Raw genomic sequence first — 25,450 nt, 5'->3', positions numbered from 1 at the left:
CTGATCTAATTAATCTTTTCCTCTCCTAGTTAAGTGATGCAATTAGCATTATTGGCAGAGAAGATTTTCCACAGAAATGGCCTGACTTGCTGACAGAAATGGTGAATCGCTTTCAGAGTGGAGATTTCCATGTTATTAATGGAGTCCTCCGTACAGCACATTCATTATTTAAAAGGTATTGATGCATAGATTCATGTTTTTAAAATACTTTTTAAAGTTTTATTTGCTTGTGTAAACAGTTACGTTTGAATATGATCATCCTGGAATGAGAGCAGAAGTTTCTCTATTGTGTTTGTTTCTTCTCAACTAGGATGTTTATTTCATATTGTTCTATTACCTATGAAATACTTAGTCTTGATAAACTGCTTGATTCCTTTAAAAAGAAAACTGGCTGGGCACAGTGGCTCACACCTGTAACCCTAGCACTTTAGGAGGGCAAAGTGGGCGGATCACCTGAGGTCAGGAGTTCGAGACCAGCCTGGCCAACATGGTAAAACCCCGTCTCTACTAAAAATACAAAAAAAAACTAGCCAGGCGTGGTGGTATGTGCCTGTCATCCCAGCTACTCGGGAGGCTGAGACAGGAGAATCACTTGAGCCTGGAAGGTGGAGGCTGCAGTGAGCCGAGATCGAACCACTGCACTCCAGCCTGGGCGGCAGAGCAAGACTCCGTCTCCAAAAAAAAAAAAAAAACAAGAATTCCCGAATTCCCTTTGAATTTCGGAAAACCATCTATTCACAGATGTCCAATCAGCATCTCTCCTTGAAGACCTAAAGTGAGTAAATAAAAAAAACTTGTAAATTTATCTGTTTTACCTTAATTTTCTAGATACCGTCATGAATTTAAGTCAAACGAGTTATGGACTGAAATTAAACTTGTTCTGGATGCCTTTGCTTTGCCTTTGACTAATCTTTTTAAGGTATGGAATGCATCTTGGTGATATTTTTAAATTAATATTTTAAATTGCTTGAATGTTTGTATACATGTTAAGAGAATGCTTTGAAAGCTTATTTGATAGATAATGTTTAGAGCATTTCTTTTGAAAAATTTCAAACCTACACAGAAATAGAGATGCTATAGTGAACTCCTGTCTATTATTACACAAATTTAATGGTTAGCAACGTTTTATTTTCTCTGTTCCCTTTCTTAGGAATATTATAAAAGCAAATCCCAAGCATCATATCATTTCATCCAAGTATTTGAGTATGTGTCTCTAACGGAAGAAATACATATTTTTATTTGACTATGTTTGGAGTTTAATTAATTTATGTATTTATACATTATTTTACAGTTTACAGGATACTTTCCTGAATGTGTTCTTGGCGTTTGTGAGAATCCTATAAGATTTAAAGAAATATATATATACTTTCTTTTTTCTTTTTTAAAGACAGGGTCTCACTCTCATTGCCCAGGCTGGAGTGCAGTGGGGCATGATTATAGCTCACTGCAGCCTCAGCTACCCAAGCTCAGGTAATTCTCCCACCTCAGCATCCAAGTAGCTAAGACTACAGGTGCACACTACATGCCTGGCTGCTTTTTTTTTTTTTTTTTTTTTTTTTTTTTAAAGATGGAGTTTCGCATTTGCTCACTGCAACCTCCGCTTCCAGGGTTCAAGCAGTTCTCCGAGTATGCTGGGATTACATCCTGTGTCACTGGGCCTGGCCAGTAAAACCTGTTAATTGCATTTAGAATAATAAAGAATTGGAAACAACCCAAATACCAAGTGGCAGATGAATTGTTTAATAAGAGCATATAGTTTTGTGTAATGTATTTTTATATATGCACAGATTGGGAAGACGTAGTTCAGAATATTAACATTGGACTTTTTAGTGCCATTATGAACAATTCAAAAATACATACTTTAACTTATTTTTCACAATCTCTTAAGTGACTGTATATTATTTAAAAGCCAAGGCTGGGCATGGTGGCTCACGCCTGTAATTCCAGCACTTTGAGAGGCTGAGGCAGGTGGATCATGAGGTCAGGAGATCGAGACCACCCTGGCTAACATGGTAAAACCCTGTGTCTACTAAAAATACAAAAAAAAAAAAAAAAAAATTAGCCAGGCGTGGTGGCAGGCACCTGTAGTCCCAGCTACTTGGGAGGCTGAGGCAGGAGAATGGCGTGAACCCAGGAGGCAGAGCTTGCAGTGAGCCGAGATTGTGCCACTGCGCTCCAGCCTGGGCGACAGAGCGAGACTCCGTCTCTAAAAAAATAAATAAATAAATACAATATGAATAGTCTCAGCTTAGTGCAAGGCTATTTCACTAAGATCAGCATGCTGGGTTTACGATGCACTAAAACCATGTTGCTAAATTCCTTTCCAAGGCCACTATTGAACTCTGCAGTACCCATGCAAATGATGCCTCTGCCCTGAGGATTCTGTTTTCTTCCCTGATCCTGATCTCAAAATTGTTCTATAGTTTAAACTTTCAGGTAAGTTCATTTGATTTCTTGCTTTTGGTTCTTACTCTTTGATTTTAAATAGAGTTTTCTTTCTGTTTGATAAAGACTTTTTTGCCAGCATTGATTTTTCTGAAAGAAAAGGTTTTTTCTGACTCCCCCTATTTATCTATAGTGTTCTGTTTTACAGTAGTTCCTACAGATGCTAATGAGATGTTTCATGGAAAAAAGCAGTATTCTCTTATATCTAGTAGGTTAGCAAAACCCCACATCCTAACTCACTCTTGGAGAGTCACCGTGTACACTGTTTTACTGGTGGCATTAAGAAGCTAGATTTCTGAGGCCTTCCTCTTTTGTTCATTTATATGGGTATTAACATTTGGGGAATCATGTTTTGGTTAGGGTTTGCTGTCCAGCTTACACAAAAGGACTTTATTGGAAGCCATATGAGGGAGACAAAAGGCTTGAAGTACCAGACTTTGAAAGGGTAAGAACTAATAGTATTTCAGAGGAAACAGCCACAGGGCTATAGCAGGGAATGCCTAGTTACCCTGTTGCTACAGAGATAGTGGCCTCCAGTCATTCTTTCTGTTCTTAAATCATTAATTCAAGATTCAGGACCAAGAAAGGGGTGTTAATTGGTACAAATTGTTGCTATACTGCGATGCAAGGAGGACCTAGCCCATTCATTGTTTGTAGCCGGTACCTGGACTTATCTTCACAACATGAATAAACTCATAGTGGTAGGGAAAGCATTCCCCAAAAGGAAATTGGGTTGTTTTAGCTAGAATAGGAGATGAACAGCCCAAAAGGACATGTCCCACATCAGTGTTCAGCTGGATAGCAGTTTGAGAAGTTCTTACTTAAATGAGTACTACTGTTTTTGCTTACACCTTTTGAATTCTGAGAAGTCAGGTTTAATGAAGCTCTTGATAACTTGTCCGGCAGGAAGACCAAGGAAAGAGGCATAATCTGCCCTCAGGGGACTTGTACCCTCATTAAGAAGGCAGTACTATGCCACAAGAAATCAGTAACTATAAGACAATTAGTTTGTCTGCCTTGGTGGTCATCTTACAATAAACGTAGTTCAGAAAAGAAAGGGGATGTATTAGTATGCACTGAGCTTGAGCTTTGTAAGGAAAGTCTTCATATAGTCTTAGCTGAACCTTGAAGGAAGATTTAGATTAGGACGAGAACTAGAGGTGGCATTATTTATAGCATACAAACAGAGGCAGAAGTCAGAATGCTTTATGCAGCTGCCAGATGGAGCTGGAGCAGAGAATTCTTGTCAGAATAGGTAATGCTCAGGCTGTGAACCCTATGTAAAAAATGTTTTGTCCATGTGGTGAGGGAACTTATAAAAATAGTGTTCTTAATATTTTAATCAAAAGTTTCAAGTCGGCGTTTATTCTGTAGGATCTCCCTGAATTTTTTGAAGATAATATGGAAACTTGGATGAATAATTTTCATACTCTCTTAACATTGGATAATAAGCTTTTACAAACTGATGTAAGTATTTAAAATGCTGTCTGAGTGGTCTTTTTCTTTCATTAAGAGCTATTTGGCTACAATCTGGAAACCTGTTTACTCTTGCATTGTTAAAATATAAAATTTCAATACTGTAATAATATTTGATTCTATTTGATGTTATATGTTTGGTGTGTGTAGTATACAGAATTACTCTTATCATGGGCCTGGCTTAAGCCATAGTATACAGATAAGGCTGTTTCATTACATTATTGAAAGTAAGTCTTTAAAGTAGTCACGTTGTGGATATTTCATGAAATAAAATTATTTTTCATTGAAGATACTAAAAAAACTTAAAACTCTATAATGGTAGCCCCCTTTTAAAAATCATCTGGCTAAGCATGGTGGTTCACACCTGTAATCCCAGCACTTTGGGCAGCCAAGGTGGGAGGATCCCTTGAGCCCAGGAGTTCAAGACCAGTCTGGGCAATGTAAGCAGACCCCCATCGCTACAAAAAAATAAAATAAAATTGGCCAGACGTGTTGGCTCATGCTAATGGTCACAGCTACTCAGAAGTCTTAGTTGTGAGGATCCCTTGACCTTGAGCCCAGGAGGGCAAGGCTGCAATGTGCTGTGACCATGCCACTGCACTCCAGCCTGGGAGACAGAGGGAGACCTCGTCTCAAAAGAAGAAAAAATTATCCACAGCTCGAGAAAGAGAGAAAATGGTAAAAGATTGTAATTTGTAAAGATTTCTGATACGGGTTTTATATTGTGTACTTTTAAACATATAACACTTATTCTGTGCTACTCATTTGTTAATATATTTGTGACCTTCTTCCCGAAGAGAAATACCAAATAAACTAAAAATTAGAATTGGTGATTCGAATCAGGTTTTAAGAGTGGGGTACAGAAAGAAATTGTTGCTATCGTTGTACAACAGATTTTGTCTCAGTTTGACTGTATTAATAGGAACTTTAAAAGATGTAGCTCTCATAAAATAATTATTTCAGTCCAATGGGAGAGAAAAACACTCCTTCAGAAAACAAAACTTTTCTTCACACAAAAGTCACAAGGAAATTTTTTGGATAGAATTCTTACAAGGACCTTTTTGCCCAGTTAACTGTGTGCTCCTTGTGTCGTCTTACATCCCTATTTATGCCTTGAGTAATCAGTGTGAGGGAGTTTTGGTTTTGGCTTTGGTTTTTGTTCTCACTCTGATGTCTTCCCCTGTCTCACTCTGTCACCAAGGCTGGAGTGCAGTGGCATGATCATGGCTTACTGCAGCTTCGACCTCCCTGGGCTCAAGTGATCCTCCCACCTCAGCCTCCCAAGTAGCTGGGACTATGGGTGTGCACCACCATGCCCAGCTGATTTTTTTTATTTTGGGGACTTGCTGTGTTGCCCAGGCTAGACTCAAAATTCCTGGGCTTGGCCGGGTGCAGTGGCCCACACCTGTAATCCTAGCACTTTGGGAGGCCGAGGCCATCCTGGCTATCCTGGCTAACACGGTGAAACCCCGTCTCCACTAAAAAAAAAACAAGTACAAAAATTAGCCAGGCGCGATGGCAGGCCCCTGTAGTCCCAGCTACTCGGGAGGCTGAGGCAGCAGAATGGTGTGAACCCAGGAGGCAGAGCTTGCAGTGAGCTGAGATCACGCCACTGCACTCAGCCTGGGCAACAGAGCGAGACTCCATCTCAAAAAAAAAAAAAAAAACTACTCCTGGCCTCAAGCCATCCTCCAGCCTCAGCCTCCCAGAGTGTTGGGATTACCGGTGTGAGCCACCACACTCAGCCAGAATATACTGTTTGAATCTAATATGGAAATATTTTGTAATTCAGCAACTTATTTGAAAGACTTGGTGAAAAGATTGATGGTGGCATAGCTGTAGTTTACAGTAACTGATTTGATTTGGATTTAATTGATAAAGAGTCTAGTTCAGGAATTTCAGTTACTCTTATTTATGTTAGCATTAGAGTTGTATGTTGGAGTTTTTGTTTTCTTTTTATGTGAGGATGAAGAGGAAGCCGGCTTATTGGAGCTCTTAAAATCCCAGATTTGTGATAATGCCGCACTCTATGCACAAAAGTACGATGAAGAATTCCAGCGATACCTGCCTCGTTTTGTTACAGCCATCTGGAATTTACTAGTTACAACGGGTCAAGAGGTTAAATATGATTTGGTAAGATGATGGTGGAGACATAATTAAAAGACATTCTCTCCCTGTCTCCCCCAAGAAATAAGCTGTTGAGTTTTGCTTTTAAAAATATTTTTGTGTTTTGTTCCAGTTGGTAAGTAATGCAATTCAATTTCTGGCTTCAGTTTGTGAGAGACCTCATTATAAGAATCTATTTGAGGACCAGAACACGCTGACGAGTATCTGTGAAAAGGTTATTGTGCCTAACATGGAATTTAGAGGTAATTATGGCAAAAGTATATTAGTATAAATTTACTAAGTCTATGTTTTTTTGTAACATATTCAGTCTAATTCATTTATTACTGGATAAAACTTGTATATCATTTATTTCTTATTTTCTAAACCAAGACAGAAAATGTAGTATCTGTAATGAGTTTTGTTGTGCCCTGTGAGGATTTTCTCATGGAAATATTAAATAAGACTTCAAAAATTCCTTTACACTAAGAAGATAAACTATCTGGAATTTCTATTTAGAGAAAGAATTTGATTTTGTTTCGTTTATTGTTTCAATGAATTTTTAGCTGGCTTTATTTATTTATATATCTATTCGAGACGGGGGTCTCGCTCTGTCACCCAGGCTGGAGTGCAGTGGTGCAATCTTGGCTCAACTGCAACCTTAGCCTCCCAGGCTCAAGTGATCCTCCTACCTCAGCCTTCTGAGTAGCTGGGACCAGAGACACACATCACCATGCCTGGCTAGTTTCTTGTATTTTTGGTAGAGACAGGGTTTCACCATGTTGTTCAGGGTAGTCTCAAACTCTTGAGCTCAAGCAGTCCACCCACTTTAGGCTCCCAAAGTGCTGGGATTGCATTTCTGAGCCACCTCGCCCAGAAATAGCTGTTTTTAAACAATCGACTTGAGAATAGAAATAATAACTTTATAAATACAAGGTTGAAGCCCACTTAGTTTGTGCTGAAGGTTAAACTATAGTGCTAAGAGCCTATATTTATAACATGTATGTCCTCATTCTAACAGTTGTGAAGAACAAGTAATGAAGGTGGGAGGGATTGTGTTTTTTGTTTGGGGGACAGGGTCTCACTCTGTCACCCATGCTGGTGTGCAGTAGCACAGTTATAGCTTACTGCAACCTCAACTTCCCAGGCTCAAGTCATCCTCCCACCCCGGCCTCCTCAGTAGCTGGGACTACAGACGTGCACCACCATGCTCAGCTAATTTTTTATTTTTTATAAAGATGGGGGTCTTCCTATGTTGCACAGGCTGGTCTCGAACTCCTGGCTTCAAACAGTCCTTCTGCCTCAGCCTCCCAAAGTGCTGGGATTACAGGCATGAGCCACCATGCCCGGCCAAGATTGTGTTTTATATCAAAATAGTTATTAGATCAGTGGTTCTCAAATTACATCTGGAACAAAATAAGGAAATTAAGGACAATATAGTGTGAGATTTCATTTCCTGTTGTGTTTTCATAAAAATATGTTTAAACGATAAATCTTCTTGCTGGGTGTGGTGGCCCATACCTTTAATCCCAGCACTTTGGGAGGCTGAGGTGGAACACTTGAGCCCAGGAGTTCAAGACCAGCCTGGCTAAAATGGCGAAACCTTATCTCTACAAGAAATAAATCAGTTGGGTATGGTGGCATGGGCCTGTGGTGCCAGGTACTCAAGCGGCTTAGGTGGGAGTTTTGCTTGAGCTCAGGAGGTGGAGGCTGCAGTGAGACATGATCACACAACTGTGTGTGTGTGTGTGTGTGTGTACAGACTTTTTTTTTTTTAGTTTATGTGATAAAAATAGAGATGAGATCTCGCTGTGTTGACCAGGCTGGTCTCAAACTCCTGTGCTCAAGCGATCCTCCCATTTCAGCCTCCCAAAGTGCTAGGTTACATGCGTGAGCCACCATGCCGGCCAGATCTGACATTGTCCACTCTACTTATTTGTTGTTGAAATGACTTTAATGAAATAATAGTGATTAAAATTAGGTTGTTGGTCTTTTAATGTTCTTATTTGGTGAAATTAAAAGTTAGCATTCTGATATTGATCCCTAACATTTTTGACAGTTGCAGGTGTAATCCAGTTCTGGGGAAACTGTCACATTAGAACAAGTGAGCCTATCTCATAGTTGTGTGAATTACCTAATACCTCACCTTTCAGAGTAGCGTTTGCTGCTCTAGATAATGATTAAGAGTATATGAAGTAGTCATCTGATGGGAAAGAATTCTTTGCTGTAGAACAAGGCAGTTCTACATACTCTTCTATATTCTCAGCTGTACAGTGGTGTCTTTTGGTGTGTTATCTGAAATATCTCTCCTTGTAGCTGCTGATGAAGAAGCATTTGAAGATAATTCTGAGGAGTACATAAGGAGAGATTTGGAAGGATCTGGTGTGTATCTTGGTTTTTTAGTTACTAGTCTCTTAGCAAGCCAGTTTTAAGGTTCTCTTTCTAGTAAATGGGAGCAGTGGGATTGAGAATAAGAGTGTTTTTTCAGCAGGCTTTCATTGAGAACTGTTGTCCTTCTTCAACTTGTCTTAAAAAGCTCTTATATGACCTGAATGAAAATATCAAAAGTTGAATCATTTGTCTATTCTTACATAGTTAGTATTAATCAAAATTCTGTGATTCTGTGACCTCTTTAGTTTCGTTTTGATTTTGTATTTCTTGGGGTGGGGGGGAATGTTTTTTTCATTGTTTGTGTTGCTGATAGCTATTGGGTGGCCCTTTGTTTTTCGTTCTTTTTTTTTCGTTTTACAATCATAGCCAAATTATTCCAGGCAATTTGTTTTCTTATAAATTGGGTCAGTTTGTTGGTGGTTGGTTTTTTTTCCCCATAATATATTTTCTTTTCATTTCATAGATATTGATACTAGACGCAGGGCTGCTTGTGATCTGGTACGAGGATTATGCAAGTTTTTTGAGGGACCTGTGACAGGAATCTTCTCTGGTTATGTTAATTCCATGCTGCAGGAATACGCAAAAAATCCATCTGTCAACTGGAAACACAAAGATGCAGCCATCTACCTAGTGACATCTTTGGCATCAAAAGCCCAAACACAGAAGGTAAATATTTTTAATGTGGTTTTGTTTCTAAAACAGACATCAGTGACACGCACACAAGTCAAAAAGAAATAACGTCTGTGATAATAGAGCCTACTCTGCCAGATAACCTATTAATTCTGATTAAGATTTATATAATCTCTGAAGATGGCTTTATGTTGATGTATTGAGCACTTAAGTTTCTTATAGACCAGAAAATTGATAGATGCCACACTTGTTACCTTAGCTGAGACCTGCTGTATAAAATATGCTTAACTTAAACTTAGCTATTCTTTAATTTAGGAAAGTTTCTTTATTGTCTATTAGTATAGTCTTATTTTACATTTTTATATTTTTGAGACAGAGTCTCGCTTTGTCACCAGGCTGGAGTGCAATGGCGCGATCTCAGCTCACTGCAACCTCCACATCCTGAGTTCAAACGACTCTCCTGCCTCAGCCTCCCAAGTAACTGGGATTACAAGTGTGCACTACCACACCTGGCTAATTTTTGTATTTTTAGTAGAGACAGGGTTTCACCATATGGGCCAGGCTGGTCTCAAATTCCTGACCTTGTGTGATCCTCACACCTCAGCCTCCCGGAGTGCTGGGATACAGGTGTGAGCCACCGTGCCTAGACAATATAGTCTTATTTTATATTTTATACATAAGCAGTTTGTGTTTTGTTGTTGTTGTTTTGTTTTGTTTTGAGACGGAGTTTCACTCTTGTTGCCCAGGCTGGAGTGCAATGGCACGATCTTGGCTCACTGCAACCTCCATTTCCCGGGTTTAAGCGATTCTCCTGCCTCAGCCTCCTGAGTAGCTGGGATTACAGGCATGCACCACCACCCTGGCTAATTTTGTATTTTTAGTAGAGACGGGGTTTCTCCATGTTAGTCAGGCTGGGCTTGAACTCCTGACCTCAGGTGATCCACCTGCCTCGGCCTCCCAAAGTGCTGGGATTACAAGCGTGAGCCACCGTGCCTGGCCTAAGCAGTTTGTGTTTTGAAGTGTTCATCTCTTTTTTTTTTTTTTTTTCGAGACGTTGTCTTGCTCTGTCATCCAGGCTGGAATGCAATGGCAACATCTCAGATTACTCCAACCTCTGCCTCCCAGGTTCAAGCAATTCTCGTGCCTCAGCTTCCCGAGTAGCTAGAATTACAGGTGCATGCAACTACACCTGGCTAATTTTTTGTGTTTTTAGTAGAGACGGGGTTTTGCCATGTTGGCCAGGCTAGTCTTGAACTCCTGACTTCAAGTGATCTACTTGCCTCAGCCTCCCAAAGTGCTGGGATTACAGCCGTGAGCTCCTGTACACAGCCAGTACAGTCTAATTTTATACATGAGCAGTTTGTATTTTGAAGTGTTCATCTCCATTTTAACGTGGTTTTCTAAAATTGTCTGAATTTCTAATGTGGTAGATATATACAGGTATTTTGTTATTTTACCATGTTATGAATTTGCTTTTCAGCATGGAATTACACAAGCAAATGAACTTGTAAACCTAACTGAGTTCTTTGTGAATCACATCCTCCCTGATTTAAAATCAGCTAATGGTGAGTTGTGAAATTCTTGCTTTCTTTACAGCTTACCACACTATACCTGCAATTCAAAACACGGCTTCCTATCCTTGTTCCCTTTCGTTCTTTTTTTTTTTTTCTTTTGAGGTGGTGTCTTACTCTGTTAGCCAGGCTGGAGTGTGGTGGCGCAGTCTCCGCTCACTGCAACTCCCACCTCCTGGGTTCAAGCGATTCTCCTGCCTCAGCTTCCCAAGCAGCTGGGACTACAGGCACGTACCACCATGCCCGGCTAATTTTTGTATTTTTAGTAGAGACAGGGTTTCCCCATGTTGGCCAGGCTGGTCTCAAACTCCTGACCTCAGGTGATCCACCTGCGTCGGCCTCCCAACGTGCTGGGATTGCAGGCGTGAGCCTCCATGCCTTGCCTATTATTTCTTTTATTGAATAAAATCTCAAATGATTTCCTCAGATCTTATCCATGTGAAATTAATTATTGATAAAGAAAATATTGCTTGATTAGGAGGAAAATAGGAATAAGTACAACTAAACTGTAACTCAGCTTTGCTACCTAGTGTATAAATAAGAATTATACATTGGCTTCCTTTTTTATTTGAAGGATGAATTCTTAAAAATTGGAGTACATTTCAAAGTACTAGAAAATTGATAAATATTAAGGATATCTTTTGGCTGCACGCAGTGGCTCACACCTGTAATCCCAGCACTTTGGGAGGCTAAGGTGGGAGGATCATGAGGTCAAGAGATTGAGACCAGCCCAGCCAAAATGGTGAAATCCCGTCTCTACTAAAAATACAAAAACTAGCCGGGCGTGGTGGCGCGTGCCTGTAATCACAGCTATTCGGGAGCCTGAGGCAGGAGAATTGCTTGAATGCGGGAGGTGGGGTTGCAGTGAGCTGAGATCGTGCCACTGCACTCTAGCCTGGGATACAGAGCAAGACTCCGTCTCAAAAAAAAAAAATTAAGGATAGTTTCTGATGTTTATGAATATATTGATCTATATCCAGATATATTCCTTTTCTAAAAAAAAAATTTAATGTAGGAAATTTATATACACCCAAAGGTGAAGAGAATATTGTAATGAGCTCCCATGTGACTGTCATCTAGCTTCAAGAATTATTAACATTTAGTGATCTATTCCTTTCATTAATTTATTTCCCTACCTACTAGAATAATGTAAAGCAAATTCCAGCTAGGGAGACATGTTTCTAATTCAGAATAGCTTCACTTCTGGGAATGTAGGTAGACATGCTCACCGATGCATGGTCCAGCTCATTTTTACTCAATTATATAATATGTGTTCCTTTGTCATGAAACAGGCATGGGGAAAAATAAAATTATTTATAATCCTACCAAAATTAATGGCTAAATAGTAAATCATAATATAATTAACTGTGCTTTAATTACTTGACATTTTGTCTTTTTTTATAACTCTGATGATGTCACTAATTTGGAAGTAATGATCCTTACCACTTAAGTAACGATGGCTTTCTGTTTTTTTAATAGTGAATGAATTTCCTGTCCTTAAAGCTGATGGTATCAAATACATTATGATTTTTAGAAATCAAGTAAGTAGCTTTTTATTTGTTACACGCCACTTAATGTCTTTAAGAGTTTTATTATGTACCACCTTCTCGTCTGCTGTGCAGTCATTTTATATCCACATCTAACAAAATTAACAGTGATTTCTTTATAACTTAGAATTTTAGACCATGCTTAATTTTCCTCAGATGTCTTTTTGCAATAATAGAATTGGGATCTAGATAATGTCTACACATTGCTTACAGTTGATTGTCCCTTAAGTCTCTTAATTTACAAGAGAGAAGTCCTTCTCTCCCGCTTTTTGTTTGAGATGGAGTCTCATTCTGTCACCCAGGCTGGAGTGCAGTGGCACCATCTTGGCTCACTGCAACCTCTATCTCCTGGGTTCACGTGATTCTCCTGTCTCAGCTTCCCAAATAGCTAGGATTATAGGCACCTGCCACCACACCTAGCTAATTTTTTGTATTTTCAGCAGAGACGGAGTTTCCCCATGTTGGCCAGGCTGGTCTCAAACTCCTGACCTCAGGTGATCTGCCCACCTCGGCCTCCCAAAGTGCTGGGACTACAGGTGTGAGCCACTGCACCCAACTGCCTTCCTTTCCTTTTATTTATTTATTTATTTATTTTTATTTTTTTGAGACGGATCTCACTCTCATCCAGGCTGGAATGCAGTGGCGTGATCTCAGCTCACTGTAACCTCTGCCTTCCAGGTTCAAGTGATTCTCCTGCCTCGGCCTCCCTAGTAGCTGGGATTACAGGCATCTGCCACCACGCCTGGCTAATTTTTTGTATTTTTAGTAGAGATGGGGTTTCCACATGTTGTCCAGGCTGGTCTCAAACTCCTGACCTCAGGTGATCCACCAGCCTTGGCCTCCCAAAGTGCTGGGATTACAGCTGTGAGCCACTGCACCTGGCCTCTACCCTTTCTTATGCTTGTTGTTGGAGAAAACACTCATTTATCTTAGAGACTTTCTCACATTTTACTTTTGGCTGATTGCATCCTAATGGTATACAGTCATCCCTCAGTATTCAAGGGATATTGGTTCCAGGACGCCTGAATATCCCAAAATTGATGCATACTTAGGTCCCACATTTGGCCCTGTGGAATCCTCATATATGAAAAGCCAGCCTTCCACATACAGATTTTGCATCCCAGGAATACTGTGTTTTCTATTTGCATTTGGTCTAAAACAAATCCAGCCAGGCACGGTGGCTTGTGCCTGTAATCCCAACACTTTGAGAGGCTGAAGCAGGCAGATCATTTGAGGTCAGGAGTTCGAGACCACCTTGGCCAACATGACGAAACCCCATCTCTACTAAAAATACAAAAATTAGCTGGGTGTGGTGGCACATGCCTGTAATCCCATCTACTCGGGAGGCTGAGTCATGAGAATCACTTGAACCCAGGAGGCGCAGGTTGCAGTGAGCCAAGATCGTGCCATTGCACTCCAGCCTAGACAACAGAGCAAGACTCAAACCTGTGTTGTTCAAGGGTCTCCTGAAGTTTATGCTGTCCCTCTAGTCCCCATATTTCTATATTGGTAAATCTGGGGGCTTGATTAGACTTAGATTCCTTGGTCGGGGGTGACACAAGAAAGCATCATAGGTATACTTTGTTTCATTTTATCAGGATATACACAATATCTGTTCTGGTCTTTTTTTTTTTTTTTTTTTTTTTTTCCTCACTGCAAGCTCCGCCTCCCGGGTTCACGCAAATTCTCCTGCCTCAGCGTCCCAAGTAGCTGGATTTACAGGCATCAGGCATCACGCCTGGCCCTGGTTATCCATTTTTAATGATGTTAAGACAGATCAGTGGATTCAGATGAAGGAGAACGTTACATTGTCAACATTTTTTAAATAGCATTTTAAAAATTGAGATATACTTTACATAATAGAAATTTTGCCATTTTATTTATTTGTTTATTTTTGTTTTATTCTTTTTTTTTTTTTTGGAGACAAGAGTTTCGCTCTTGTTGCCCAGGCAATGGAACAATCTCAGCTCACTGCAACATGTGTCTCCCAAGTTCAAGCGATTCTCTTGCCTCAGCCTCCTGAGTAGCTGGGATTACAGGCATCCACCACCACTCCTGGCTAATTTTGTATTTTTAGTAGAGACGGGGTTTCTCCATGTTGGTCAGGCTGGTCCCGAACTCCCAACCTCAGGCGATCTGCCTGCCTCGGCCTCCCAAAGTGCTAGGATTACAGGCGTGAGCCACTGCGCCCGGCCTTATTCATTTATTTTTGAGACAAGGTCTCACTGTCGCCCAGTCTAGAGTGAACTACTATGATCATAGCTCACTGCAGCCTTGAACTTGTAGGCTCAAGCGACCCTTTTGCCTAAGCCTCCCTGAGTAGCCAAGACTATAGGTGTGTGCCACACCACTTGGTTAATTTTTTATATTTTTTACTTAGTTTATTGTTTCTTTCTCTCTCTTTTTTTGAGAGGTAGTCTCGCTCTGTTGCCCAGGCTGGAGTACAGTGGTGCGATCTCGGCTCACTGCAGCCTCCGCCTCCCAGGTTCAAGTGATTCTCCTGCCTCAGCCTTCTGAGTAGCTGGGATTACAGGTGCCTGCCACCATGCCCAGCTAATTTTTGTATTGTTAGAAGAGACAGGGTTTCACCATGTTGGCCAGGCTGGTCTCAAACTCCTGACCTCAGGTGATCCACCCCTGCCTCGGCCACTGAAAGTGCTGAGATTATAGGCGTGAGCTACCACACCTGGCCCATTTCTATATTTTTTGAAACAGGGTCTCATTCTGTCGCCCAGGCTGGAGTGCAGTGACTTGACCACAGCTCACTGCAGCCTTGAACTCCTGGGCTCAAGCAGTCCTCCCACTCTCAGCCTCCTGAGTAGCTGGAACCCAGGCACGTGCCACCACACCCAGCCATATTGCATTACTTTTAAAAAATCAATTGAGAAAAACTATAGAGAATACCTGCTTCGGCTGGGCGCGGTGGCTCAAGCCTGTAATCCCAGCACTTTGGGAGGCCGAGGCGGGTGGATCACGAGGTTAGGAGATCGAGACCATCCTGGCTAACACGGTGAAACCCCGTCTCTACTAAAAATACAAAAAAATTAGCCGGGCGTGTTGGCAGGCGCCTGTGGTCCCAGCTACTTGGGAGGCTGAGGCAGGAGAATGGCGTGAACCCAGGAGGTGGAGGTTGCGGTGAGCTGAGATCGCGCCACCGCACTCCAGCCTGGGGGACAGAGAAAGACTCCGTCTCAAAAAAAAAAAAAAAAGAGAATACCTGCTTCCCCAGTTAGAGAATGTTGGAATTTTGCCAATCTTAAATGGTATCTCATTGCAGTTTTAATTTACATTTGTTTTATTTTGAGTTCAGTTAAGCATCTTTCCATTTGAAGGGTCCATTTTCATTTCTTTTCTGTGAACTGTGAATTCATATTCTTTTGCCCATTTTTCTATCTGATTATTGGTCTTAATTTTTAGAGAACATGTAGTTTTTCTTCTGATTCTTAACGCCTAGGTCACTTTAATTGTACTGAGAAAAAAATCAAAATGTACACTCATCTTATTCCTTTGATGTCTTTGCCCAGTAACAATGGTGCCATCTTGCAAAATATTTTAAACACACAAGCAGGAATAAAACAGTATGATGATTACTGAAATAATCCTCACAAATCTTAAAACTCCAGGCCATATTTATTTATAGATACATATACAGTGGAGGTACTCCAGGTGCTCCCTGCCCAGTCAGTCCATTTCTCTCTATAGGTAATTACTGTAATGAATTCAGTGTATTTTACACCCATGGAAGTGCTTTTCTTACGCTTTCACTACTATGTTTCTGCAAAAATCATTTAGTATCATGTAGGTTTTAATTCTTTTTTTTTTTAGATGGAGTCTTGCTCTGTTGCCCATGTTCAAGCCATGCTTTTTTTATACTTTCACTACGTGTTTATGTTTCTGCAGAAATTTAGTATGCTGTAGGTTTTAATTTTTTTTTTTAGATGGAGTCTTGCTCTGTTGCCCAGGTTCAAGCCATTCTCCTGCCACAGCTTCCCAAGTAGCTGGGACTGCAGGTGCCCACCACCACGCCCAGCAATTTTTTGGTAGAGACAGAGTTTCGCCATCTTGGCCTGGCTGGTCTCAAACTCCTCACCTCAGGTGATCCACCCGCCTTGGCCTCCCAAAATGTTGGGATTACAGTCGTGATTCACCACTCCTGGCTTAGGTTTTAAATTTTTGTTTGTATAAATGACATCATACTATGGGTTTCATTTTTCTATTTTTTATTTGTTTCTTTGTTTTGAGACGGAGTCTTCGCTCTGTCCTCAGTGCAGTGACACGATCAAGTCATGCAGTGGCACGATCTTGGCTCAATGCAAGCTTTGCCTCCTGGGTTCATGCCATTCTCCTGCCTCAGCCTCGCGAGTAGCTGGGACTACAGGCGACCGCCACTATGCCTGGCTAATTTTTTTTGTATTTTTAGTAGAGACGGGGTTTCACTGTGTTAGCCAGGATGGTCTCGATCTCCTGACATTGTGATCCACCCGCCTTGGCCTCCCAAAGTGCTGGGATTACAGGCGTGAGCCACCGCGCCCGGCCTTTTCTGTTTTATTTTGAGAATGGGGTCTTGCTCTGTTGCCCAGGCTGGAGTGCAGGGGTGCAATCATAGCTTACTTCAGCCAGGAAGTTCTGGACTCAAGCGCTCCTCCTGTCTTAGTCTCCCTAGTTGATGGGATTACGGGCATGCTCCACCATACCCAGCTACATCATGACTGTTTGTCCTTAACATTTTTTTTTTTTTTTTTTTGAGACTAACATCTTTTTTTTTTTTTTTCTGAGATGGAGTCTTGCTCTGTTGCCCACGCTGGCGTGCGGTGGTGCAGTCTCGGCTCACTGCAACCTCCGCCTCCTGGGTTGAAGTGATTCTTCTGCCCCAGCTTCCTGAGTAGCTGGGACTACAGGCGCATGCCACCACGTCTGGCTAATTTTTTGTATTTTTAGTAGAGACGGGGTTTCACCATGTTAGCCAGGATGGTCTCGATCTCATGACCTCGTGATCCATCCGCCTGGGCCTCCCAAAGTGCTGGGATTACAGGCGTGAGCCACTGTGCCCGGCCTAACATCATTTTTGAGTTATTCATTTAGTGCCTAAAGCGATCCAGCTACCTCAGCCTCTCAAGTTGCTGGGACTACAGGAATTCACTACCATGCCCAGCTAATTTTTTATTTAATTTTTTTTTAATAGAGATGGGGTCTCTCTATGTTGCCCAGGCTGGTCTTGAGCTCCTGGGCTTAAGCAATTGTTCTACCTTGGCTTCCGAGAGTACTGGGATTATAGACAGGAATGAACCACCACACCCAGCAGGCTTTTCTAGTTTAGACTAATGAATGTTTCAAATTTAGAGGTTTTTAATGAAGATTGTTCTTGTATTTGTTGCTTTTTGGGGGTGGGAAGAGAACAAAAAATGAGACACAAAAAGGTTAAATAACTTTTTCAAGAAATATCTGCTAGTGATGATTCTTAAGTTTGGTGAAATCTTAGTCTGCTTCTCTGTGATATTATTATTTTATGGTATGTTGATTTATCCTCATAGATGTTATCTTCATAGTTTTGTGCTCTGAAAAGGAGAATTTAGAAAGTGGAAATTGCACCATTATGTGCAAGTAAAAGTTTTGATTTCTGGGCAGCATCATCTCCTATTATAACAGAGCTTAAAAATAGCAAATTGTTATTTAAATCAACAAGCCCTTCTCTTCCAATTGTCTTTTGCTCAAATATGGAATCATTGCATTTAGAGCATGTGTATTATTGTGTTTTTTAGGTGCCAAAAGAACATCTTTTAGTCTCGATTCCTCTCTTGATTAATCATCTTCAAGCTGAAAGTATTGTTGTTCATACTTACGCAGCTCATGCTCTTGAACGGCTCTTTACTATGCGAGGGCCTAACAATGCCACTCTGTGAGTATTTCATTCTAAAGTTTTTTAGCCTGGGGTAGGGGCTGTACTGTGCTGGTCAAAGATACGTCTGAATGTTTTCATAATTTCACTAGTAGGAAAACAAATGTCTGCTTTTTATTCCTTTATACTCTGTCTCATTCTAAAAGGATTTGAGGCTGCTTACTAAAATAGCTGCATTATGACAATACAATTAAATAAACTGGAGCCAAGGAAAATAACTGGGATAAAGTTAATAAACAGAAGTGTGTGTCAAAGGATCCTATATAGTAGTTCAAGAAACTCCAAATTTTATTTGGAGTCTCTTAGCAGCCAAGGCAAAGAGGGAAACTTGGGGAGTTAAAATTTTCACAGGGTCTATGAGATAAAAGTTAAAGCAGAGAATACTGTACAATAGTAGTAGTAGTGTTCTCAGCAACATCATGTAACAGTTATTTTCATGTGGCTATTTGCGTAATGTCACTTACTTCTGAGATATGACCTAACCGAATGAAAGTAATTCACTAGGGGCCAAGAAAATAGCTCTTCTGGCCTGAACCAAGGATGAAATGTAGAGGAATGGATGGTCTGCATGTCTTTCAGGCCACTATTCAACAGTATTATTTCTTGAAACTGAGCTTTGGGTAAGAGACGGAAAACGGTTCTAGGTTCTTTCCTTCATCAAGAACTTGAAGTACAGATACTCTCAGTGGCCAGTTAAGGGTAGAAAGGACATCCTTTGAGGTGAGTCAAGCCAGTACGTATATTCAGGCCCAGAATTTATGCAGAAAAAGGTTCTGAATCTTGCTCCACCTCCAAAAACAAAATAAATGACAGAGGCCCCTGAGATTCTGAGTTCTGTTCTCAGTGGTAATAGATACAAACCAGGGACAACTGTTTCAACTTTAGATGTTGTTGGGTTTAGCTGGTTTTTTGGTTCAGTTGTGTTTGGTTCTCGATGTGCCTTCTTAGGAGCCTAACATGAGCACATGTAAAAAAAATTATTTTCCTAAACTGTCTATCAATTGTCAGTGGTGGGAGATGACTCAGTTTTATGCTGAGAAGGGTGACATAGTGGTTGCCAAGGGTAATCCACAGTGACAAGCTCAAGAGTTGGTAGTGACTGAAAGCTGTTTTTTCATCTATAGCTTTACAGCTGCAGAAATCGCGCCGTTTGTTGAGATTCTGCTAACAAACCTTTTCAAAGCTCTCACACTTCCTGGCTCTTCAGAAAATGAATATATTATGAAAGGTAGGCTGTTTCCTTGGTGTGTAGACTACAGGTATCCAATCTCAGATTGTGAGGGTGAGCACTCTGAGTTATACTTCAGGTTATACAGTCTATGAACCAGATAATGTTTACCAAGTAGTAAGTTAGTTTAGATATTTCAAAATGAAAAACATCTTGTTTACTATTAACAGTAATCTTTTTTTTTTTTTTTTTTTTTGAGATGGAGCCTTGCTCTGTTGCCCAGGCTGAAGTGCAGTGGCTTGATCTCAGCTCACTGCCACCTCTCCCTCCCGGGTTCAAGCGATTCTCCTGCCTCAGCCTCCCGAGTAACTGGGGATTACAGGCACACTCCACCATGCCTGGTTAATTTTTGTATTTTTAGTAGAGACAGGGTTTTGCCATGTTGGCCAGGCTGGTCTCAAACTCCTGACCTCCAATATCTGCCTGCCTGAGCCTCCCAAAGTGCTGGGATTAGAGGCCACTGCACCTGGCCAACAGTAATCTTAATTTGATATGGAACCTCTCGTTACAGAAAATGTAGCAAAGCCTTTTTTTCCTTCCCTAGATTGAGTTTCTTTAAGGCAAAGAAGAGATGATGCAACATTTATTAACTGCATGCTCACCTAGGTAGGGGTGAAATGTGGGTGCCTGTGGTAGACTACACAAATCGTGTCTTCTTACATACTGCCAACGACACAGGCTGATGTATCCATCCACCAGGCACTACATTAGTTGGGTGTCCTGATGCCAGCTCTGAATTTAGAGACAGTCTCAGTGTTTTTCACTGTCGCATCCCAAAAGCCTAGCGCATTGGGTCGTAGGAAGCACATTTCAGAGAAACTCCCTGATCCTTCTAGTCTGGATCAGAAATCCTAGAGTGGATGTGTGTATCTGGGTGTATGTTTCCAACACAATCCTTCCCCCAACAATGATGTATAATTGTGTAATTAACTGTTGTTTAATGTCTTTTTTTTTTTTTTTTTTTTTTTTTTGTGGAGATGGAGTTTCACTCTTGTTGCCCAGGCTGGAGTGCAATGGTGCAATCTCAGCTCACTGCAGCCTCACTCTCCTGGGTTCAAGCGATTCGCCTGCCTCAGCCTCCCGAGTAGCTGGGATTACAGGCGTGTGCTACCACGCCCAGCTAATTTTGTATTTTTAGTAGAGACAGGGTTTCTGCATGTTGGTCAGGCTGGTCTTGAACTCCCTACCTCAGGTGATCCATCCGCCTCGGCCTCCCAAAGTGCTGGGATTACAGGTGTGAGCCACTGCGCCTGGCCTTAATGTGCATTTCTATGAGAGCAGCTAACTAGTCTGTAATCTTCATTACTGTGTTTTTAGGGTATGTAAAAATACACAGTATGTAATACCTTCTCTGTACGGTTGTATGAGTGAATGAAATAATTCTGCGCCAGCCTAGTGGAGGAGCACCAATTTATCCTCTACCCCTTTTAACCCAGGTCAGGGGAGGATTTTCTCTAGGAAGTGATGTCTGAGCTGAGATATGACCTAACCAAATGTTAGGTGTAAGGGATAGGTAGCAATCTGTTGAAGGGTGGATGAGTCTTTGGCTATGGTAGAGGAGGAAACATGTGCAAAGTTCAGGAGGCAAGAGCAGATAGCTTTCTGTCCTTTGTGCTTGGCATGTATTTGGGGCTCTGCTTAGTAAACATTTATTTTGGAAATGTTATTTGTGGAAAGAGAGCTTTCATACATTTTTAGCTGACAAATTTATTTTTCTCCCATGCTTCCTATTTTTAACCCATTTATGGTCTTTTGAGCAGTATTTTTGCAATTTGGACTCTCTGTGGCTTTACATGTATTTTTAGAATTTTTTTAGGCTCCTAATCTCTCTTTTTTTTGAGGGAGGTGGATAGGCAGTTTTCTCTTTCAGTTTCCTGTAGTTTGTGATCGTGTTTCCTTTAGGCTAGGGCTAAACATTTTCTAATGCTGATTTCTTTTTTTTCCTTTTTTTTTCTTTTTTCTTTTTTTTTTTGTTTGAGAGAGAGAGAGAGAGAGTCTTGCTCTGTCTCCCAGGCTGGAGTGCAGTGGCATGATCTTGCCTCACTGCAACCTCCACTTGCCAGGTTCAAGCGATTCTCATGCCTCAGCCTCCCAAGTAGCTGGGACTACAGACGTGCACCACATACCTGGCTAATTTTGCTTTTTTTTTTTTTTTTTTTTTTTTTTTTTTTTTTTTTTTTTTTTTTTTTTTTGAGACGGAGTCTCGCTCTGTCACCCAGGCTGGAGTACAGTGGCGCAATCTCGGCTCACTGCAAGCTCCGCCTCCCGGGTTCATGCCATTCTCCTGCCTCGGCCTCTCCGAGTAGCTGGGACTACAGGCACCCGCCACCACGCCCGGCTAATTTTTTGTATTTTTTAGTAGAGACGGGGTTTCACCGTGGTCTCGATCTCCTGACCTCGTGATCCACCCGCCTCGGCCTCCCAAAGTGCTGGGATTACAAGCATGAGCCACCGCACCCGGCCTAATTTTGCTATTTTTAATGGAGATGGGTTTCGCCATGTTAGCCAGGTTGGTCTCAAACTCTGGCCTCAAGTGATCCGCCAGCCTCGGCCTCCCAAAGTGCTGGGGTTACAGGTGTGAGCCACCAAGCATGGCCTCTGCTACTGATTTCTAAGAGAAAGAGACCCCAAACAGTTCTCTCTCAGACTCACCTGCTCCATTCATGTCAGCTCACTGTTTCTTCCTCTTAGTCAACCTCGTTAGTTAATTATTTTTTAAACCTTGAGCCTTCTAGAAATACTTAGTATTTCCCAGCTAAATTTTGTTGCCAACCCCTGTCCTAATTTTAAAAGGAAGGGAAATTTAGATTATTTTTAAATGTAGAGAGCTATCTTGGGGTTGTCTAAGCATCTTAAAATTTAGTTGATGAATTAGTGTGCTTTTTTCCCCCCAGTTGCTCTCTTATTCTGAAGTTTAACTAAACTCTATTTGTTTTCGCTGTTTTTATATTTTACAGCTATCATGAGAAGTTTTTCTCTCCTACAAGAAGCCATAATCCCCTACATCCCTACTCTCATCACTCAGCTTACACAGAAGCTATTAGCTGTTAGTAAGGTAATAGAGCCAATTTTGAAAGTGGGGTTCCTTTTTTATTTGCTCCAAACTGTTTGGGCCTCAGAACTCTTTGGCATTACGTGAAGCTTTAGAGAAGGTCTGTGAATTCTTACTGACCAGCTGCTAATGGACTTTTCTGAAAGTGTGGGCATGCTGTTAGATTGGAGACATAATAGCAGTCACCTTTAAGTGTATGCTAGAAGCTTGAATACATTTTCATTCTCATAACAAAAGTAACATGTTTATTGTAGAAAAAGAAAGTGCAGATGATCCAAAATTACCTTAAATGGAGTTAAGTAGGCTTTGCACTAAATGGATATAAAAGAGGCTGTCTGGACTTCTATGAAGTGATGATTAAAATCCTTTGTGTTGTCTTTTCTTCCTTACTCTTATTTCTCAAAAGGAAAGTTTACTCTTTGATCAAAATTTTACAGATACTTAGATTCATGTTTATTAACACTAAGTTTTAGAAAATAAAAAATCCATTTAAGGCTGACAGAATTCCTTTTTAGATGCTATTCTTGATCTTATGAGAATTAGATCAATTCATAGGAAGTGTTGGAGGGATTTTGGAGAACAGAGTGATTATTGTTCAACCGAGTTAGGGCTAAGGGTCTTTGGACCACTTAGGGCCTTGAGGGATGGAGAGGGGAGGGAACCCAAGTCTCCGCCTCCCATATGTGTACAATCTCATGTTCTGATTGAGTCAGATTTGTATGCTAATAGCCTTCCAAGAACTTGTTTAAAGAAAAATGGGGTTTTGTTGCTTAAAAAGAACATAAAAAACTACTCATTTGGGGGATCATCACTCAGTAGACATAGACATTGAGGCCCACAGAAGTTAAGGCTAGTGGCATTACTAGGACTTAGTATTTCTTCTCTGCAAGGGCACGTGGGTTTAAGACAAGTTACTTACAGCTCTGGGAGCTGAGGTTTGTATAAGCAACTCTGTAACTCTGAAGTATTTTTTTCATGGTGGACTTTGGGCCATTAAAAAAAAAATTCAAATGAACAAGCACTAGATTGGTGTAATTGGTGTTTTTTTTTTTTTTTTTTTTTTTTAAAATAAGATGGCCTCTATTTTAAATGTGTTTTATAAAGGTTAGGTGTGGATTATTAGTATAATTAGCTTTTTTTTTTTAATTTCAGAACCCAAGCAAACCTCACTTTAATCACTACATGTTTGAAGCAATATGTTTATCCATAAGAATAACCTGCAAAGCTAACCCTGCTGCTGTTGTAAATTTTGAAGAGGCTTTGTTTTTGGTGTTTACTGAAATCTTACAAAATGATGTGCAAGGTAAGTTAACGGAAATTATTTTCTTTGTAATGGAATAAAATTAACATGGCTATAAAATGCAGCCTACCTAAGCGATGTGGGCCTTTTGTGTCAGTCATTCCCTCTGAAGCTCACAGCTCTGTTTTTACTTTTATCAACAGAATTTATTCCATATGTCTTTCAAGTGATGTCTTTGCTTCTGGAAACACACAAAAATGACATCCCGTCTTCCTATATGGCCTTATTTCCTCATCTCCTTCAGCCAGTGCTTTGGGAAAGAACAGGAAATATTCCTGCGCTAGTGAGGCTTCTCCAAGCATTCTTAGAACGTGGTTCAAACACAATAGCAAGTGCTGCAGCTGACAAAATTGTGAGTCACGTTTTGATATAACTGTAATTTTATAAAGTAGCTTGGAGAAACTGGGGATGGCAGATGTTTGAAATTTTTTTATTTAAAATAAATTTAAGGCTGGGGGCAGTGGCTCAAGCCCACCACTTTGGGAGCCTCTAGTGGGAGGATCCCTTGAGCCCAGGAGTTTAAGACCAGCCTGGGCAACATGGTGAGATCTATCTCTACAAAGGAAAAAAAAGCTTTTTAATTAGCTGGACACAGTGGAGCATGCCTATGGTCCCATCTACTTGGGAGGCTAAGGTGAGAGGGTCGCTTGAGCCCAGGAGTTTAAGGCTGCAGTGAGCCATGATCTCACCATTGCACTCCATCCTGGGCAACAGAGCTAGACCCTGTCTCTTAAAAAAAAAATAATAATAATAATAATAAGGGAAATAATTAGTAGAAAATGTTATGGTATGTTTTATTAGAATTCTATATCCTTTTTTTATATCCATGATTGAAAATTTTAAAAACAGAGCCAAACATGTTGATTTTAAGAACTTAACTTTGGTCGGGCGTGGTGGCTCACACCTGTAATCTCAGCACTTTGGGAGGCCGAGGTGGGCGGATCACCTGAGGTCAGGAGTTCAAGACCAGCCTGGCCAACATGGCGAAACCCCATCTCTACTAAAAATAAAAATCAGGTGGGTGTGGCGGCACATATCTGTAATCACAGCTACTCAGAAGCCTGAGGCAGGAGAATCGCTTGAACCTGGGAAGCAGAGGTTGCAATGAGCCAAGATCGCCCCATTGCACTCCAGCCTGGGCAACAAGAGTGAAACTCCGTCTGAAAAAAAAAAAAAAAAAAAAAATTAATGGCTATGTGGGAGGAATTTTTCCCCATATGTTTCAGAAATAATTAAAGAGAAAAGGATAGATTATTACAGTATGAACTCTGTTTTAAGACATATATTATGTTTAACTTTTCGAATAATTATTCCTGTTTGTTTACTATTTTCTGTTGGCTCTCATTTCTTAACAGCCTGGGTTACTAGGTGTCTTTCAGAAGCTGATTGCATCCAAAGCAAATGACCACCAAGGTTTTTATCTTCTAAACAGTATAATAGAGCACATGCCTCCGTGAGTATGACTAGAACTTTCTGCATTTATTTAGAAATTTTGTCAGGTGCTCAGAAAAGTGCTAAATTTATATCGTTGATTTTTTTTAAATTCTTTAGTGAATCAGTTGACCAATATAGGAAACAAATCTTCATTCTGCTATTCCAGAGACTTCAGAATTCCAAAACAACCAAGTTTATCAAGAGTAAGTAAAATAATCTAGATGTTCTGCAGAAGTAATGAAAGAAGGTAGCTAAAACCCTTAGACTTTATGGTTGCAGATACATTTTTTATCCATTTTAAACTTTATGCAAAAATACTTGGCCACGTGTGGCGGTTCACGCCTGTAATCGCAGCACTTTGGGTGGCCAAGGGAGGC

The 25,450-nt window shown here is 40.7% G+C and overlaps 1 protein-coding gene across 3 annotated transcripts in view; it reads left to right on the top strand.

The window, feature by feature from the left end:
• CSE1L (chromosome segregation 1 like) overlaps positions 1-25,450 on the top strand; it is a 50,906-nt gene that overhangs the window by 20,078 nt on the left and 5,378 nt on the right. For 2 of the 3 annotated variants that reach the window (XM_055265518.2, XM_063633380.1), the window contains 17 exons: positions 30-175; positions 829-919; positions 2,329-2,436; positions 3,820-3,912; positions 5,887-6,054; positions 6,161-6,290; positions 8,341-8,406; positions 8,879-9,081; positions 10,526-10,610; positions 12,096-12,157; positions 17,923-18,059; positions 19,184-19,287; positions 22,245-22,342; positions 23,492-23,642; positions 23,783-23,991; positions 24,995-25,092; positions 25,191-25,276. In XM_055265518.2, the coding sequence (XP_055121493.1) occupies positions 30-175; positions 829-919; positions 2,329-2,436; positions 3,820-3,912; positions 5,887-6,054; positions 6,161-6,290; positions 8,341-8,406; positions 8,879-9,081; positions 10,526-10,610; positions 12,096-12,157; positions 17,923-18,059; positions 19,184-19,287; positions 22,245-22,342; positions 23,492-23,642; positions 23,783-23,991; positions 24,995-25,092; positions 25,191-25,276 (2,035 nt within the window). The remainder of the gene's footprint in view (positions 1-29; positions 176-828; positions 920-2,328; positions 2,437-3,819; positions 3,913-5,886; positions 6,055-6,160; positions 6,291-8,340; positions 8,407-8,878; positions 9,082-10,525; positions 10,611-12,095; positions 12,158-17,922; positions 18,060-19,183; positions 19,288-22,244; positions 22,343-23,491; positions 23,643-23,782; positions 23,992-24,994; positions 25,093-25,190; positions 25,277-25,450) is intronic. The other variant, XM_055265519.2, reaches the window with a different exon arrangement.

The sequence above is a fragment of the Symphalangus syndactylus genome, chromosome 24, assembly GCF_028878055.3.
Source record: "Symphalangus syndactylus isolate Jambi chromosome 24, NHGRI_mSymSyn1-v2.1_pri, whole genome shotgun sequence".
NCBI classification, from domain to species: Eukaryota; Metazoa; Chordata; class Mammalia; order Primates; family Hylobatidae; genus Symphalangus; species Symphalangus syndactylus.
The sequence above is the reverse complement of the archived record's forward strand: the minus strand, read 5'-3'. Positions and strand labels throughout refer to the sequence as shown.